This window comes from Drosophila yakuba, chromosome 3R, assembly GCF_016746365.2.
Source record: "Drosophila yakuba strain Tai18E2 chromosome 3R, Prin_Dyak_Tai18E2_2.1, whole genome shotgun sequence".
Lineage (NCBI taxonomy): Eukaryota > Metazoa > Arthropoda > Insecta > Diptera > Drosophilidae > Drosophila > Drosophila yakuba.
The window spans coordinates 29,666,197-29,680,951 of record NC_052530.2 but is presented as its reverse complement, the minus strand read 5'-3'; the positions used below and the strand labels follow the sequence as shown (position 1 = coordinate 29,680,951).

Here is a 14,755-nt window from a genome sequence, read left to right as displayed (position 1 = left end):
GTGCTGTTCATATATGGTTTTACGAGATCATTTGCATACACGCGTCTGCTCGCTTTTTACTGCTTCGCACCTACAAATGGGGCTTACTTTTTTCGTTTTTGTTCGTTGGCAGTTGACCATCGGTCGAAATAACGACGATTTTCATTCGTCGGCGATCGCGAGTCTTTGCATGTGTGCGTGGCAGCGATATGACTTGAGTTGGTGTGTGTGAGCGGTTAGGCGAGTGGTTTTTCTTGTTTTATTGTTGTATCTTCAATTGCCTCGTTCGATTGCTTTGTTTTCTCTTTTTCCCAGCCAATGGGAAACGATCTTCAGCGATTCCAGCAATAAATGGAAAATGGAGATTTCGGTAGATGCATGCAAAAGTGCAATTAAGCTGGGAGCAGTGGGAAATAAAATATCGTAGGTAATTGCGATTGAGGTGATTTATTTTGCCTGTATTTCATTTTAAATTGCCCGTTGCAATGCCAAATCGTTACACTCTTTTCCCCCCTTTGTTGTTATCAATTTCGAGTGATTGCTTATCTACCCTACCCCCACTTGAAAATGAAACACACCTTGGCACATACTCCCAAAAAAAAACCCACACTTTTTCACATATGCATACATAACTGTGCTTCCTTTTTTATGTCACCGTTTTCTTGGGTTACACAGCCGGAAAATGCACGGAATGGGGAAAATGGGTGGAAAGTGGGGAAAGCGGGGAAAGCGGAAAGCGGGTGGGCGGAGTAATGGAATTCACACGTGTTTTGCTTTATTAGTATTGCAGCAATAAAAGTATTCGTTTCAGGTATTTCGCTGCCTCTGTGTAACATCAAAATTGGCATGCTACCTATAACTGCAAAACATGCCAAGGAAAATTCATTTTCAATTTCTACTCGCATGTGGATATGGAGCAGAAGCCTTTAAAAAGGGTTTACAACTTTTCTTAAAACATTTAAGTTATAGACACAACTTGTATATAAATATTATATAAATCATAAATTCCTAAACGAGTATTAATATCCTTAAACAATGTCCTCATTTTGCTGAGTATTTTTTTGTATTCTCCTAAAACAGACAAATTGGTTTTTTCTTTGAAAATAAATTTCAAAAACTTTAAATAAAATTTACTATTGAATTTTTGAAAAATGGCGCCACCTTTTGTTTTGTGCGCCACCTATGTACCACATTCGTCTGGGCATCCGCTAGGTGGCGCACCTTAAAAATATTTTTATTAGCACAAGTACAATGCTGCCTGATCTCACTATGCAAGTGTAGTGTGCCCATATTATGAAAACAGCGTTGACAATTTAGCTCGTCATTTCTAGATATTTTAAGTTTGAAATTCTAAGAAGCTGGTGCCAAAATATAAGTCGGTTTTTACTCATTGTTCTATTCAATTTATAGAATGTGGTACTTTGAACATAAATATTTAAATTGTAGACATAATAACTTTCTAAACGACTAACAATGAGAACTTATTATAATGGCTTCATATACGTCAATTTTATATATGGTTAAGCATTGATGCTATGGAAACCAATGAACTTAAAATTATGTGGTTGCGTTATATGGTACCTATAAGGTAAAGCTTTCCTCCCCCACGAATACCACGGCATGTAGGACTTCTAATGATCTGCGAATGTATACTTCCATTGACATTATAATTTCAAAGCATAATCAGTTTGGCAAAAGAATATGCGCATATTTGGTATTTATTGGCCCGCGGAGGATTAAATACCAGATGGTAATTTTCTTCGTTATCGGCGCGGTCACACTGCTAATATCAAGATGGCGTAAATTTGTAAAAAATCGTCGAAATCTATGTGAAATAGCCAGGAAAATTGAAACGAAAGCGCAGCGTTCATGCAAAACGTAAGTGGTCAGTTGCGTTTCGGATCGAAAGACCCGTTTGCAAGCGGAAAAACGGCGGTTACCACGCGCAGGAAAACTCGAATTTCCCAACAGCATTTCAGTGTCTCATTGAGAGTGCGAGTGTGTGAGTGAGTGCCCTCGTCTTTGTGTTGGTGTGAAAATGCTGAAGCAGGAGGGATAGCAACGTGCTCGCGGTAGAAACCGCGTGAGTGCGGGCGAGACGACTAGTGTGCACGAATCTATTGCCAGGGCAAACGACTCGCATAAGTTTGGTTTTTTTTAATAAGATTCCGAGTTCCGTTTGGTTTCGTTTAATTTTCTCGAGTTGATTCGCAACCCGATGTTAATCAATGCGCCCATAAAAGCCGAGATGAACAGCATAACCGATTTAAAAATGAACGATGAAAATAACTAAAATATGTCAGCAATGCATTATTATTAAAATTATTGCATAAAATGCGCTTGCGTGTGGCCCCAAATAGTGCGACTGTGTGCGTGTGTTTGTGTGCGATTGTGGCAACTACAACAAAAACAACGTCTGGGCTCTAAAACAAAGAAAATGAAAATTATTGTGGCAGAATCAATCCAATTAAAAAATTCGATTTCGATTTCAGTCGAATTAGAAGAAGAAAAGCAGCGTCGCCAGCAGAGGAAGTGGGCAAAGCGGAATAAGAATCAAGGAAAATAAGGAAAAGAAGCCACGGTAAGTGTGGATTTCGTTCCACTGTACGTTCAAGTTTCCCTTTTCCACCCGCTTTTATCGACTGCTCCTTATCAGACCCGTTATTCGCAATGCATTTGTGGAGTGCCGTTAGTTTTCGGAGGCCATTAACGTTTGAAAATTAAATGCAAGCATACTGTCAAGTTTTCTTCCTTTTTCTGAGGTTTTCCCGTTGATTTGGCAAATGTTTTCTTTTTCGTTTGCTCTTCCCTGTTTACTTAGGTTTTTTTTTTAAAGTTTTGTGGCGCCTGCTGGAACAACTGTTTTTTGTATCTTCTTTGTTCTCTTGTGCGTCTTTTTTTGCGGAAGCTTTTCGGCAGCCGCCAACGCAACGTGCAGCTGTTTTGCAATTGTAATCAATTCGTGTTTACCCGCTCGGCCGAGACAGCTACTGGATACCCTGGAAAATATTCAGTTACCAATAGGAAATACATGAAATATTTCCAGCACGCATCACACTACACAAATTAAAGATCTTCAATTTTATACTAAAGTTTTATTTGATTCCTATACAGCGATTTCTTTCTGTGTAGAACATAGAGGCACTAATAAAAAACGGTACATTTCGGTTAAATAAATCAAAGCCAACAGGAAAACAACAACAAAGCAGTCAGGTTTTGAGGTTAGAATCGCAGAGTGAGTGATGGAGCGGGGAAACGGTGGAGAGAGGTAGAGAGAGAGAGAGAGAGCGATCGAAATGCGTGAGCGGTAAAAGAAAGCGCACAGAATTTCGAAAGAGGGTGAGGAAAGGGGTTATTGAGTGAGAGCCGCCGAAAACAACAATTAAACAAAATTTTTGTGATTTTTGGCCGGCAAGTGAAAATATTCGGCTTGTTGCTTATTTTTCTCACTTCGAGACGTTTTATCTTCGCTATTTGTTTGTGCTTTCCACCACTGGAAAGTGTCATTTAAGTGGCATTTTCACAGTCGCTGCGTTTTATTTTACTTCTCTCCCTTTTGTCGTCGATTGTTTACTCCACGCACACACAACCACACGTCTCTTTTATCTGTTTGTTGTTAATCTCTTCGTTGTCTTTTCCTGATTGCTGATTCACCTCTCCATGTTGCTTGTGTCGTCACGTTAAAATACACTCGAAACAAAAGAGTCATATATTTAGAGGCACTTGGTACATTTGCCCTTTTAACCCTCAAATAAGTTTTTAACTTCTAATATTTAATTAGGTAATACAGTAACTAATCATGTGATGAATGTTGGTAATACTATTTCTCTCTGTGCATTTAAATTAATCGTTACTCATCACTTATTGAATCTTTTGTTTTTCCCATTCGTAATCAATAAGCGCAGCCCAATGCGAGGACGAGCTCACTCTTAAATATAAATAAACGAGATAGACTTTTACTTTGTGTGAGGTTCGGGTTCTTATCATTTCTGCCCACTGTGCATTTGCATTTCGAATTGCTTTTGGTACGCTTTTCTCTGCTTCTTTTCTGTTGTCAACGTAAGCCAAGCTTACTTCTCTCTCTTTCCCGCTCTCTCTCATTTTATTCTTAGCTAACTGTTTTCTATTTTCGATATCGATTGTTGCGTGCGTTGTTTTCATGTCTATGTCCCGCAATCCTTATCACCACAAACAAAAGTGAATTATGCAAGTTTTTGGAGCTTGCTTACGCTGCATATTCGGTAAGAACTGAGTATATATAACTCTGATCACGTAGACCATCACAAAAGAGACTGAGAAAAGGAGGGAATATAAATTACATAGCGTTTAACCAAGTTGAGGATCCAACAAATCTGACCTGACGTAGTATCCCTCGTTTCAGAGCCCAAAACAAAGCGAAAACAAAGCCATAAGCGACTGCCTTGAAACAAATCGGAACAAGAAGAAGAGAGGAGCTCAGACGAAAGGACAGCGCCAGGTGAGAAAAAGTGAAGAGGTGAAAAGTGGAGAAGAGGAGGAGTGTTGGGAAAGACCCGTAAAGAGCCCCGTTAGCTGTCAAAAGTAGACTGTTAGCCAACTGTACAAAGCAGCCGTGTTGTCGGCCATCACGTGTCACAATCTAGTGTCAGTAGAATCAAAAGTATTTTAATATTCATTGTAAACGAAAGGAACTGACAAATCAAATGTGGCAGTAGAAATTGCCTTGATATAAACCCCACGAATTTGTATTTTCGAGTACCGCTAAATAGAAGTTCGATATTTTGTTATTGCTTACTTCTCTTTTGACTCTGCTATTAATATCACACATTGCTGTTGTTGGTGGGCAATAGTCGTATTTTCGAGTCACTTGATTCATATTTACTTGTAAAAACCTGTGACGCCTCTGCTATTTTTATAAGCAGTCAAAACAATGCTGACTAAGTATATTTACATTCTGATAGAATTCAACCATTTTAATGCATCGTAGCAACCTTTCCATATCTTATCGCGATGACAAAGTACTTTCGTACTCTGTGATCTGCGTAGATCTTTGAATTTGCATATTATTTTAAGGGCTACTTATTAGATTCGTTTCGGTCAATCGAATAGTATGATGAGTAAGAACCCCACAGCCCCTTATCGAGTCTATATGTTGGGGGGTAGATCTATTTGGAAATGAAAACTAATATTGAAATTCTCCACTCCCGCAGAAAGGCAACGCAGATCCGAGGAAACTCCACTCTACCACACAGAAACCCACAAATACAGACGTCCAAGAATGGAGCTGCGCGTGGGTAACAAATACCGCCTGGGCCGCAAGATAGGATCGGGATCGTTCGGCGACATCTACCTGGGCACCACGATCAACACTGGCGAGGAGGTGGCCATCAAGCTGGAGTGCATCCGCACCAAGCACCCCCAGCTGCACATCGAGTCGAAGTTCTACAAGACGATGCAGGGCGGCATAGGTATACCCCGCATAATCTGGTGCGGCAGCGAGGGCGACTACAATGTGATGGTGATGGAGCTACTCGGACCCTCGCTGGAGGACCTCTTTAACTTTTGTTCGCGCCGCTTTTCGTTGAAGACGGTTCTGCTGCTGGCGGACCAGATGATCTCCCGCATCGATTACATACACTCGCGGGACTTCATCCATCGCGACATTAAGCCGGACAACTTCCTCATGGGTCTTGGCAAGAAGGGCAACCTGGTGTACATCATTGACTTTGGCCTGGCCAAAAAGTTCCGGGATGCCCGGTCGCTGAAGCACATTCCCTATCGGGAAAACAAGAACCTCACGGGCACTGCCCGCTATGCCTCCATCAACACACATTTGGGCATTGAGCAATCGCGTCGTGACGACCTGGAATCCCTCGGCTATGTCCTCATGTACTTCAATCTGGGAGCCCTGCCTTGGCAGGGCCTAAAGGCAGCCAACAAGAGGCAAAAGTACGAGAGGATCTCGGAGAAGAAGCTGTCCACCTCGATTGTGGTGCTGTGCAAGGGCTTCCCCAGCGAGTTCGTCAACTATCTGAACTTCTGTCGCCAGATGCATTTCGACCAGCGTCCCGATTACTGCCACCTGCGCAAGCTCTTCCGAAACCTGTTCCACCGTTTGGGCTTCACTTATGACTATGTGTTTGACTGGAACCTGCTTAAGTTTGGCGGACCACGGAATCCCCAGGCCATTCAGCAGGCGCAGGACGGAGCGGACGGTCAGGCGGGACATGATGCAGTGGCCGCAGCAGCGGCGGTGGCAGCAGCGGCAGCCGCCTCCTCGCATCAACAGCAGCAGCACAAGGTCAATGCGGCGCTTGGCGGCGGTGGAGGCAGTGCAGCGCAACAGCAACTCCAGGGCGGCCAAACGCTGGCGATGCTGGGCGGCAATGGAGGCGGAAACGGCAGCCAACTGATCGGCGGCAACGGACTCAACATGGACGACTCGATGGCGGCCACCAACTCGTCGAGACCGCCCTACGACACGCCGGAACGTCGGCCCTCGATACGGATGCGCCAGGGAGGCGGAGGAGGCGGCGGTGGAGTGGGTGTGGGCGGTATGCAGAGCGGAGGAGGGGGCGGTGGCGTGGGGAACGCCAAATAATATTTTATCGTTTAGGTTGCGACGCTGGACACGACACAGTAGACAAACAACAGCAGAACTCAGCAAAACTATACATGTAGAATATATAGTTATATATACCTAATATATATAATACTTGCTTTATATATGCGGTAAAATACGTTGAATGTATCCAAACGGCAGGATGACCAGGTCCCTGCCAGAAACGGAGGACAAGAGCAGTGAGAGAAGAGAGGAGCAGAGCATAGCAAAGCGCAGCGCTTTCCTTCTTTTTTTTTGTGTAAATTTTCGTTTGTTTTTTGACATTTTGGTTTCTGCTCCCAGATGTTAGAACGTTGGGCGCGCTTATTATTAATTAACTAGCCTATGATTAATTTAATTTATACTATTAGAACATAAACGATTGCAACCTGGCTGCAAGAAACTGCAACAAACCGCACTGTTCAATTGATTTGAGTTCCCCGATCCCTGATCCCTGAAGATCGGCCCATAGATCGGTGGTTAATTAAGGGTCCGCGCGTTTGGGAGGAGGGTCAGGACACGCAGGCATTTAATTCTGTTTTGCATTTGACTATTGCTCTTGGCCGGCTCAATTTTTTCTTTGTTAATTTGAAGTCCCAGACCAAATCAAGCAGAACACATTCAGAACCGATCATGAAACAATGAAACACATAATAACTCGATTGTAAGTGTAATATTTGTGTAAAAGAAACAAAGGACACCGCGTTCAGCGTGTGTCCCTAACCCTAGACTTTAGGCTCTAGCGATAGCGAATCCAATCCATACAAAAGCATATGCTATACAGCAAAGCACCCACATTGTAACCTAAGTTGATGACGATTTCGGGGCGCAATTAGGCGATGATAATGATTGCGATGATCACGTGCAGTAGAGGGGACGTTCTCTAGCTTTAAGCAACGCTCTGACTTATAAGCCCCCTCCTATGTTATATTATGTATCTTTCTGTACCGCCTACTGTCCCCGCATTATTCACCTATATATATATATATATATATACTTTCGCTGCCTGTGTTCATATGTATCTTTCCGATTTTTAAACACTAGTGCGCGCATTTCTCAAGCGGTAGGGAAATGGGATGAGGGAGTTAGGAGTTGGAGTTGGGAGTTGGGGCAGCCCTTTGTTTACGCAACAAAATCATGTAACTAAGATAGAGAGCATATAAATTGCGTTAGACATACACAAAACAAACAATTGCATTAACGTTTCGACTTAACAAAAGAAGTAATGCCCCTTCAGAGGTAAAGTTACACAACGCTAGCTAATAAATTGTAGCTATAATATGAAATTTGTTTATAAGTAATACCAAACCATAAAATAAAAAACGAAAAATGCAAAAAAAAAAAACTTAAATTCTAAATGCGCCAAGAGATAATGGGTAAAAATATGAATATATATATATTAAAATAAACTATATCTTATGAGAACACGTAAACATGTAAAACCCCACAGCGATTGGCTGGCAGTCTAAGAACTAACAAATCAAAGAAATACGAAACACAAAATCGGATCACTGAACGCGGAAGCCACTAAACACTTAAATAAAAGTACATTACGTGATATTTCTTACAAATTGTTTTCTGTTTTCTCAGCTAAGTTCGTTTCTCAGTTCGTTTCGGTTATTTTACTTTAATTTTTGGCACACAAACTCCATTATTCGAAGCGCACGCCTTGCAAAACGACCAACCTTGTAAACACGACCACATAGCGCAGTCAGAAATGGGGGACAAGCCGCGAAAAAGCCCCAAGCCTCCTCCCAAATCCGAATTAAGAACCTAGTGAGTGTACATAAGAATAATACCCGAAACCAAAACAACCCTACAAGTATAAACTTAAATATATGTGTGATTTTCCTCCTAGCATACAAGAGTACTAAACCATTAGCATTTTATTGATCGAATCGAAATCGAAATCGAAGCCCGACAAACTGAATGAATCATGATTCATCATTATGATTATGAGCCACTCACTGGAAATAGTGAAGGTGATGGAGATGGAGAACTTAGCGATCTTGTGTGAGCAGTCCATTGAGCATAAGCGAAATAGAGAAACTAACAAATTGAAGAACATAGCAATTTCGAAAGTTTTGTATAATTAAATGTATATGTATATTGAGAATAGAATTTTGAACTAATAACTAATTGTACTTGGATCGAGATCGAGTTCGAGTGTATCATGGGCATTGGGCGATATGAGAGAAAATCATTAAAAATAAAAAATAAACCACCACAGTGATATGGAATACAAATTAACCAAACCAAACCAAAACAAAAATAACAAACGAAATCGAAAAGAAACAAAAGAATAGAAATGAAAAGAAAACATCGGTTCATGAAACATTTAAGAAGTACGTTGGATCGGAATTCGACGGATGTATCGATAAGTGCACGGCCACATTTATGTAATTAGCAAGTATTTCGAATTAAACCGAACATGGAATATGTATGTGTGAACAGAATAAAAGCAGCCACTAAATAAGCCACACCATTCACAATAACAATTACGAACGAGGCATTAAAAAGCTTAAACAATAATAACACGACTCACCCGACTTGCTTTTTGTGTTTTGGGTGAAATTGTGGACCATGCTGAACTGGAAACCAAATTCAATTCAATTTAAAGGGTTTTTCAGTGAAGAATTTGAATATCCGATTAGCTGGCAACGCTACTAAGTAAGGCAGCCCTGAAAGATAGCAGTCTGGCCACTCTGCCAGTCAGCTGTTTTTCGCGTTTTCGTGCTTGCGCCTTAAGGTCACTCTGAGCACGTCTTATTTTTGTTGGGTTGGCCCTGTAGTTTTTCACCGAAAAGGGTAATAAAAGCGCCGAAATAAACATAACAGAGTGTGGCATGAGCTTGCGAAGACTTAAAACCCATTGACCAATTGCCGATATTGCAGGTTTTGCGCCACGATCAACAGCCAGAGGAACTTCGAAGATGGGAGCCCGACAGTCTCAATCCCGCGAGCCCAGATCCGTTTCGATGGAGAACCCAACTCCTGCCGGCGTTATTGATATATCCGACGATGTGGTCAAGCGACTGAAGGCGGGCATATCCCAGCAGGGTAAGGATTCCAATGGCATTGTGGAATGACACCCGGAAAGCCTCAGTTCACTCTGCCCGGTGTTATGCAACAATTGTCAAAACGGGCAAATGTTTACGCCAAACACAGTGGAAACTCGTTAGCTAGAACAGCTGCAAGTTGAGCAAATAAGTTCCTCTTTCGTGTGCACAAAAACACCAATTGCAAGGGCGTATTTCCATACCTATGCGTGTGTTGATTCCATTACATAGAATTCCACTGTAGTTCTGATAACAAATATTGATTTATATCTGTCCTCCACAGCTCGTGAGCACGCAGCCGCTGCGGAGGAATCGAAGCCAGCGCCAAAACCAACAACGATGGCTGCTGCCAAGCCAGCCGCATCGGCGCCAGCTGCCCCTTCTGCTCCGAAAGTATCCTATCCCGCTGCAGTGCCCATCTACGTCCAGGGAGGAGGACACACTATCAGCGCGGCCGATGTGCAGCGCCAGATGAACCAGGAGCTGGTCAAGAACGACGAGCTGTGGAAGGAGCGCATGGCGAAGCTGGAGGAGAACCTCAAGAAGACCAACACCATCCTGGAGAAGGAGTATGCCAATGCTGTGGACAATGTGCACAAGCGATTCGTCAGCACCGCGTCGTCGCACAAAGTGCCTCCCTGCCAGGACCTGAAATCCCAGCTGCTCGCCTGCTACCGCGCGTATCCCGGAGAGACCTTGAAATGCATGGAGGAGGTGGCTCAGTTCCGACAGTGCATCGATCTGCATCGCGTCCAAAAGCTGGATGCGGAACCAGAGGCGCCGAAAGCGGCCACCAAGGCCACCGTTCCTGCCAAGGCGGCCTAGGATCCTGGCAGATCCTCTTGTCCTGATTTGTTGAACTTTTCTTTGAGGCCCCTTATGGGTTTTGTATAAACGATTGAGCTATCGATGGAGATGCACTCAGAACTTAAGCGTGAAGTGTCATTTGCGAGCTATAGTAAACTAATTTAAATAAATCAATCCAAGGATGTTTTTATGGCCGGGATTTTCTATTAAAGTTTACCATGACATAAATAAAATCCATTGCATACTTTTTTTTAGTGTATCTATTTGTTAAATTGCAACGATCACTCCTGCATCTCGCTCACACTCATTCAACGAATCCATCCGTACGACTATAATCTTTAACAACAATTAAAATAATTAAAACAACATTAATTACAGCCAGTGAGCGCCTAAAATACCCGCAGTGGCAGCAGTCACAATGGGTATCAAGGAGGCTCCCAAAACAGAGGCACCACTTTTGCTGGGATTCGGTTTGTCCAGCGGCCTCTCCTTTTGCTCGTTCTGGTAATCCTTGCAGGAGTCATCGAAGTCCTTGGCAGGACCCAAACAGCCCGCGTAGCTCATCACATAGGCCAAATAGTTCTGCTCGAAGACGCCGCGAATCAAACTGGAACCAGGTCCATATGCAAAAACAGCCACATCCTCGCCGCCGTGGGTTTCGTCCTTTCTGGGAACCGTTGCCAAGTGGCGATAGGTAGGAGCAGTCCGCTCCTCCTCCGTAAAATGCTTCAAGGGCAGCCACATGTTGGAGCTGTTCTGAGGTCTGGAGTCATTCGCCAAGTGGTCCCAATAGCCAGGACCTGGAAACATTCAAAGTTCGGTTTGCTACATAAGCTCCATTATAATAACCCTTGGGTGTATCTTACCATTGGCGTACGAGATGGTCTCGTAGAACATGGGATCGTTTTTCTCGTGCGAGTTGGCTGTTCCCAGGATGTCAGCTCCGCGGAGGGCGTAGCCATTGAAGGTAACCGCGTGGGAATGGTCGGCCGTCACCAGGATCAACGTCTCTTCGGGATCCGTGTTGTTGACGGCCGCTTGGATGGCCAAATCGAATTCGTAGAGCTCATGAAGAGCAGCACGAGCATAGTTCATGTGGTGACCCTGGTCGATGCGGCCTCCTTCAACGAGGAGCACATAGCCGTTGGACTTATCGCCCCTTTCCAAGATTCCCAAGGCCGTCTCCGTCATCTCCTGCAGCGAAGGCTCTCCTGCCTCCCTGGCTATGGAGTAGGTGATGTGATTGTTTCGGAACAGCCCCATCAAGTGGTCCACCTTCTTGACATCCACATTGAGCAGATCCTTCCGGTTGTGTACCAATGCTGGAGGAACAGTGTCGTTGGCGTGATGAGCCAACCACTCGGCAGGAAGATTCCTATTGTCAGCTCGGCTGCAAATCGTTTCCGTGGGTCCTTCGAATATCGTAGTCTTCACCTCGGAGGCATTCAGGATGCCCATAGGAGACATTCCGCCGCCCAGGATCACATTGAATCGATTTCCAGGAGCATTTTCCACCAGCTGACGGGCAATATCAACATGAATGCCCACCGATTCCGCAGGCACTTCCGTGTCGCACTCCCAATCCCGGTCGTAGATGTGGGCGTACGTGGCGGCAGGCGTGGCATGGGTGATCCTGGTGGTGGTGACCACTCCAGTGCGCTTGCCCTCCTTCTGGGCCCACTCCATGACGCTTTGGACCCTACCTTGCTGGCCGTTCTTCTTGGAGCGGGTGGCATCCATTCCGATGGCTCCGTAATGGGTTTTCGAACCCGAGAAGATCGCAGTGGCGGTGCCCGCCGAGTCCGGCACCTGTTTGTCCACATTGTAAGTCTGAAAGAGATTATATTAGCATTCATTTGAGCTCTCGACCAAATTAGATCCCCATATCAACGTACCTTGGCCATTCCAGTGTTTGGGAAGTCGTCGAAGACGAGAGTCTCCTCCTCGCCGTAACCGTGCTTCAGGTACTGTCCCTTGTAGATGCGACCAGCACTGATTGTGGATATTCCCATGCCGTCGCCGATGAAGACGATGATGTTCCGGGCCTTCTTCTGGTAGGAGTGCTCCTTGACCCGCTGGGCCTGCTTAATGGTCTTCTCCAGCTGCCTTAGGCCCACTTTGTGCCAGAATTCCGCGTCTGCAATCGGATTTGGAGAACGTGAACTAATTAAAACTAAATCGGATCGGAAATCGCTGGGTAAGTCAACTGCCATGTCACGTATTAATTGCCCATCTCCAGTGAGATCCAGTTGGCACTTGAACATGTTCCGGATCGCATTTTAAGTGCGCGACTAGTTAATGTGGCTTATTTTTAGTAATGTAAGTACGTCGCAGAAAATGCCTAGGCTTTCCACAATTCGGTGGCAGGTAGATCCCCTTCGAGTGGAAAACGACTTTTCTTGATTTATGCGCTTGAAACGCTGCTCGATATATATTACTTTGCATTGTTTAATGTAAGCCGGAATTTCTGAATTCCATTTTCTCGGCTGATTTATGTGTACTTATCATTATTTACGTTTGCACTTGAATTTCCATTTCTCGGCTTTTAATCTTTATTTTATATGCCCATCTTAATTTATACGACACGGCCATTTAATTGTTTTAGTAGCAGCGACAGTATTCCTGGGACTTTCGGTTATAAAATAGTGATAAAGCCTAAGTGGTTAGTCGTTATAAGATTTTTGAAAATTTATGGAAATGTAGGAAGCAACATTGTATTGAATCTTCCAATATTTGAGAAATCAAAAAGATTAATTTAGAAACAAAATTACTCTATGAGTAGCGGATATAACATATACATATATCTCACCTTAAATGGAGTTTCAGATATTAAAAATTACTTTTTGGCTTTATAACATTAGCATTTCGCGATTTGGAACGTCGACCATTCACTGCTTTACTTGCGGTGATGATGATCGTAATTAATATTCAGTTGAGGTAGTTTTGCGAGGGGCGGGGTATTCCACCCGCTGCCACCCACCACCCACCGCCCGGCGACCTCGACACTGAGACAGGTTACAGTTAAGCTTCATACGCCGACTGTTAATTTGGGCTTGTCAATGAAATCAAAAGTATATGATTAATCAGTTGGCTGTCTGCTGCCAAACTGATTTATTCGGGTGGTTTTTTGAAAACCGATGAATATTGTTAACTGCAAAACTTAACAATTAGGTGACTAGAACATTTTAATTTGTTGCACTTTTGTCGGCAATTTGAGCAGTTACATTTAAGCGCCTATTTCGTAATAGGTCACCCGCCATTCGCAATGCTTTTTTGTTTCACTGCATTACGTAGAATACTTAACTTTGTGGTCTCAGTTTGGAAAGTAAGTACAAGTGACTATTTAGTGCCTAAGATTCGCAACCTTGATAGACCCAAGTTAGGCACTCGTTGCATAATTGAACTGGACAACCATTCAAGTTCAAGCTATTTAAATTATTTCACGTTCTAGTGCCTAAGCTCGGATTTAGCACGTTTCTAACTGCGCTGCAATTGGGATTCGGGACTCACCTTCGGGTTCCGTGGGTTTGCTCACATCGAACTGGGGTCCTATGTCTCCTCCGGCGCTCAGGGTGCGAATCAGTGGAGGCGGCTGGGTGGTCACTCCTGCCCAGCTGCACGCCACCAGGCCAGCCCACAGGAATCCTAGCATTACCAGGGAATGCATCTCTTCAAGATGCACAACAGCACGTAAGCAATTGGGGGCGACTATTTGAGGTGACTTCTATTCAGATGCGGATTTGTATCACAGCTCAGCTTGAGGCGCAGATTCTTCAGATTCAGCGGGCCATCGAGTTTGATTCGAAGTGCGGAACGAAACGGAACGGAGCGGAACGATTGGAGTGAAATTCTGTGCCGAGTGATTCTCAACTTGCGACTAACACCGAAGTCAGCCAGCAAGCGCCGTTATATGCGAACTAACTGTCCACCCAGCCGATCGGCCGAGCCGAAATCCGCGCACGAACGATCGTTTGGCCGTTCGGGAATTATGCCGGGTACCGTGGAGCATGTCCAGCTAGAAACACTTTCGGTTTTAGATACGTTCTGTACTTAAAATATAACGGTAACATACAATCGTTTAATCAGTTTGCAAGCGTATTAACTAAAAACATAAATGGTTACTATGTGCAAAATTGTAATACCCACTAGCATGCATTTACCAATTACCTTCCAATTAAAATCAAATCATTACTACAGGATATCGCACAGTCCAAAGCTCGCAACGCTTGAGCTGCTTGCAATTGCAAAACGTTTGTCTCAATTAAAATTACGGCTCCGCTGAGATTAATCCATAAAAACGTGCAAAGCGTTTACGAACTAAGGGTCCGCG

The 14,755-nt window shown here is 43.9% G+C and overlaps 3 protein-coding genes across 6 annotated transcripts; 2 read left to right on the top strand and 1 right to left on the bottom strand.

Annotated features, from left to right (window-relative positions):
* Positions 1–1,712: 1,712 nt before the first annotated feature.
* LOC6538963 (discs overgrown protein kinase) lies at positions 1,713–8,130 on the top strand. 3 transcript variants are annotated; one of them, XM_015193650.3, is made up of 4 exons: positions 1,713–1,857; positions 2,472–2,560; positions 4,361–4,456; positions 5,169–8,130. In XM_015193650.3, the coding sequence occupies exon 4, from the start codon at positions 5,237–5,239 to the stop codon at positions 6,557–6,559; it is 1,323 nt and encodes a 440-aa protein (XP_015049136.1). In that variant the 5' UTR covers positions 1,713–1,857; positions 2,472–2,560; positions 4,361–4,456; positions 5,169–5,236; the 3' UTR covers positions 6,560–8,130. The 3 variants fall into 3 exon arrangements, with proteins under 3 accessions (XP_015049136.1, XP_015049138.1, XP_002099466.1); XM_015193652.3 differs by having other exon boundaries at positions 4,346–4,456; XM_002099430.4 differs by lacking the exon at positions 2,472–2,560 and having other exon boundaries at positions 1,735–1,857; positions 4,346–4,456.
* A 1,089-nt stretch (positions 8,131–9,219) lies between these two features.
* Positions 9,220–10,599, top strand: LOC6538962. The gene is made up of 3 exons (XM_002099429.4): positions 9,220–9,367; positions 9,455–9,619; positions 9,902–10,599. The coding sequence occupies exons 2-3, from the start codon at positions 9,493–9,495 to the stop codon at positions 10,441–10,443; spliced, it is 669 nt and encodes a 222-aa protein (XP_002099465.1). The 5' UTR covers positions 9,220–9,367; positions 9,455–9,492; the 3' UTR covers positions 10,444–10,599.
* Positions 10,600–10,667: 68 nt separating this feature from the next.
* LOC6538961 (alkaline phosphatase 4) lies at positions 10,668–14,341 on the bottom strand. 2 transcript variants are annotated; one of them, XM_015193649.3, is made up of 5 exons: positions 13,936–14,341; positions 12,321–12,562; positions 11,292–12,255; positions 10,824–11,225; positions 10,668–10,761 (listed from the first exon to the last, which is right to left on the bottom strand). In XM_015193649.3, the coding sequence occupies exons 1-5, from the start codon at positions 14,090–14,092 to the stop codon at positions 10,730–10,732; spliced, it is 1,797 nt and encodes a 598-aa protein (XP_015049135.1). In that variant the 5' UTR covers positions 14,093–14,341; the 3' UTR covers positions 10,668–10,729. The 2 variants fall into 2 exon arrangements, with proteins under 2 accessions (XP_015049135.1, XP_002099464.1); XM_002099428.4 differs by having other exon boundaries at positions 10,668–11,225; positions 13,936–14,340.
* Between the last annotated feature and the right edge of the window lie 414 nt (positions 14,342–14,755).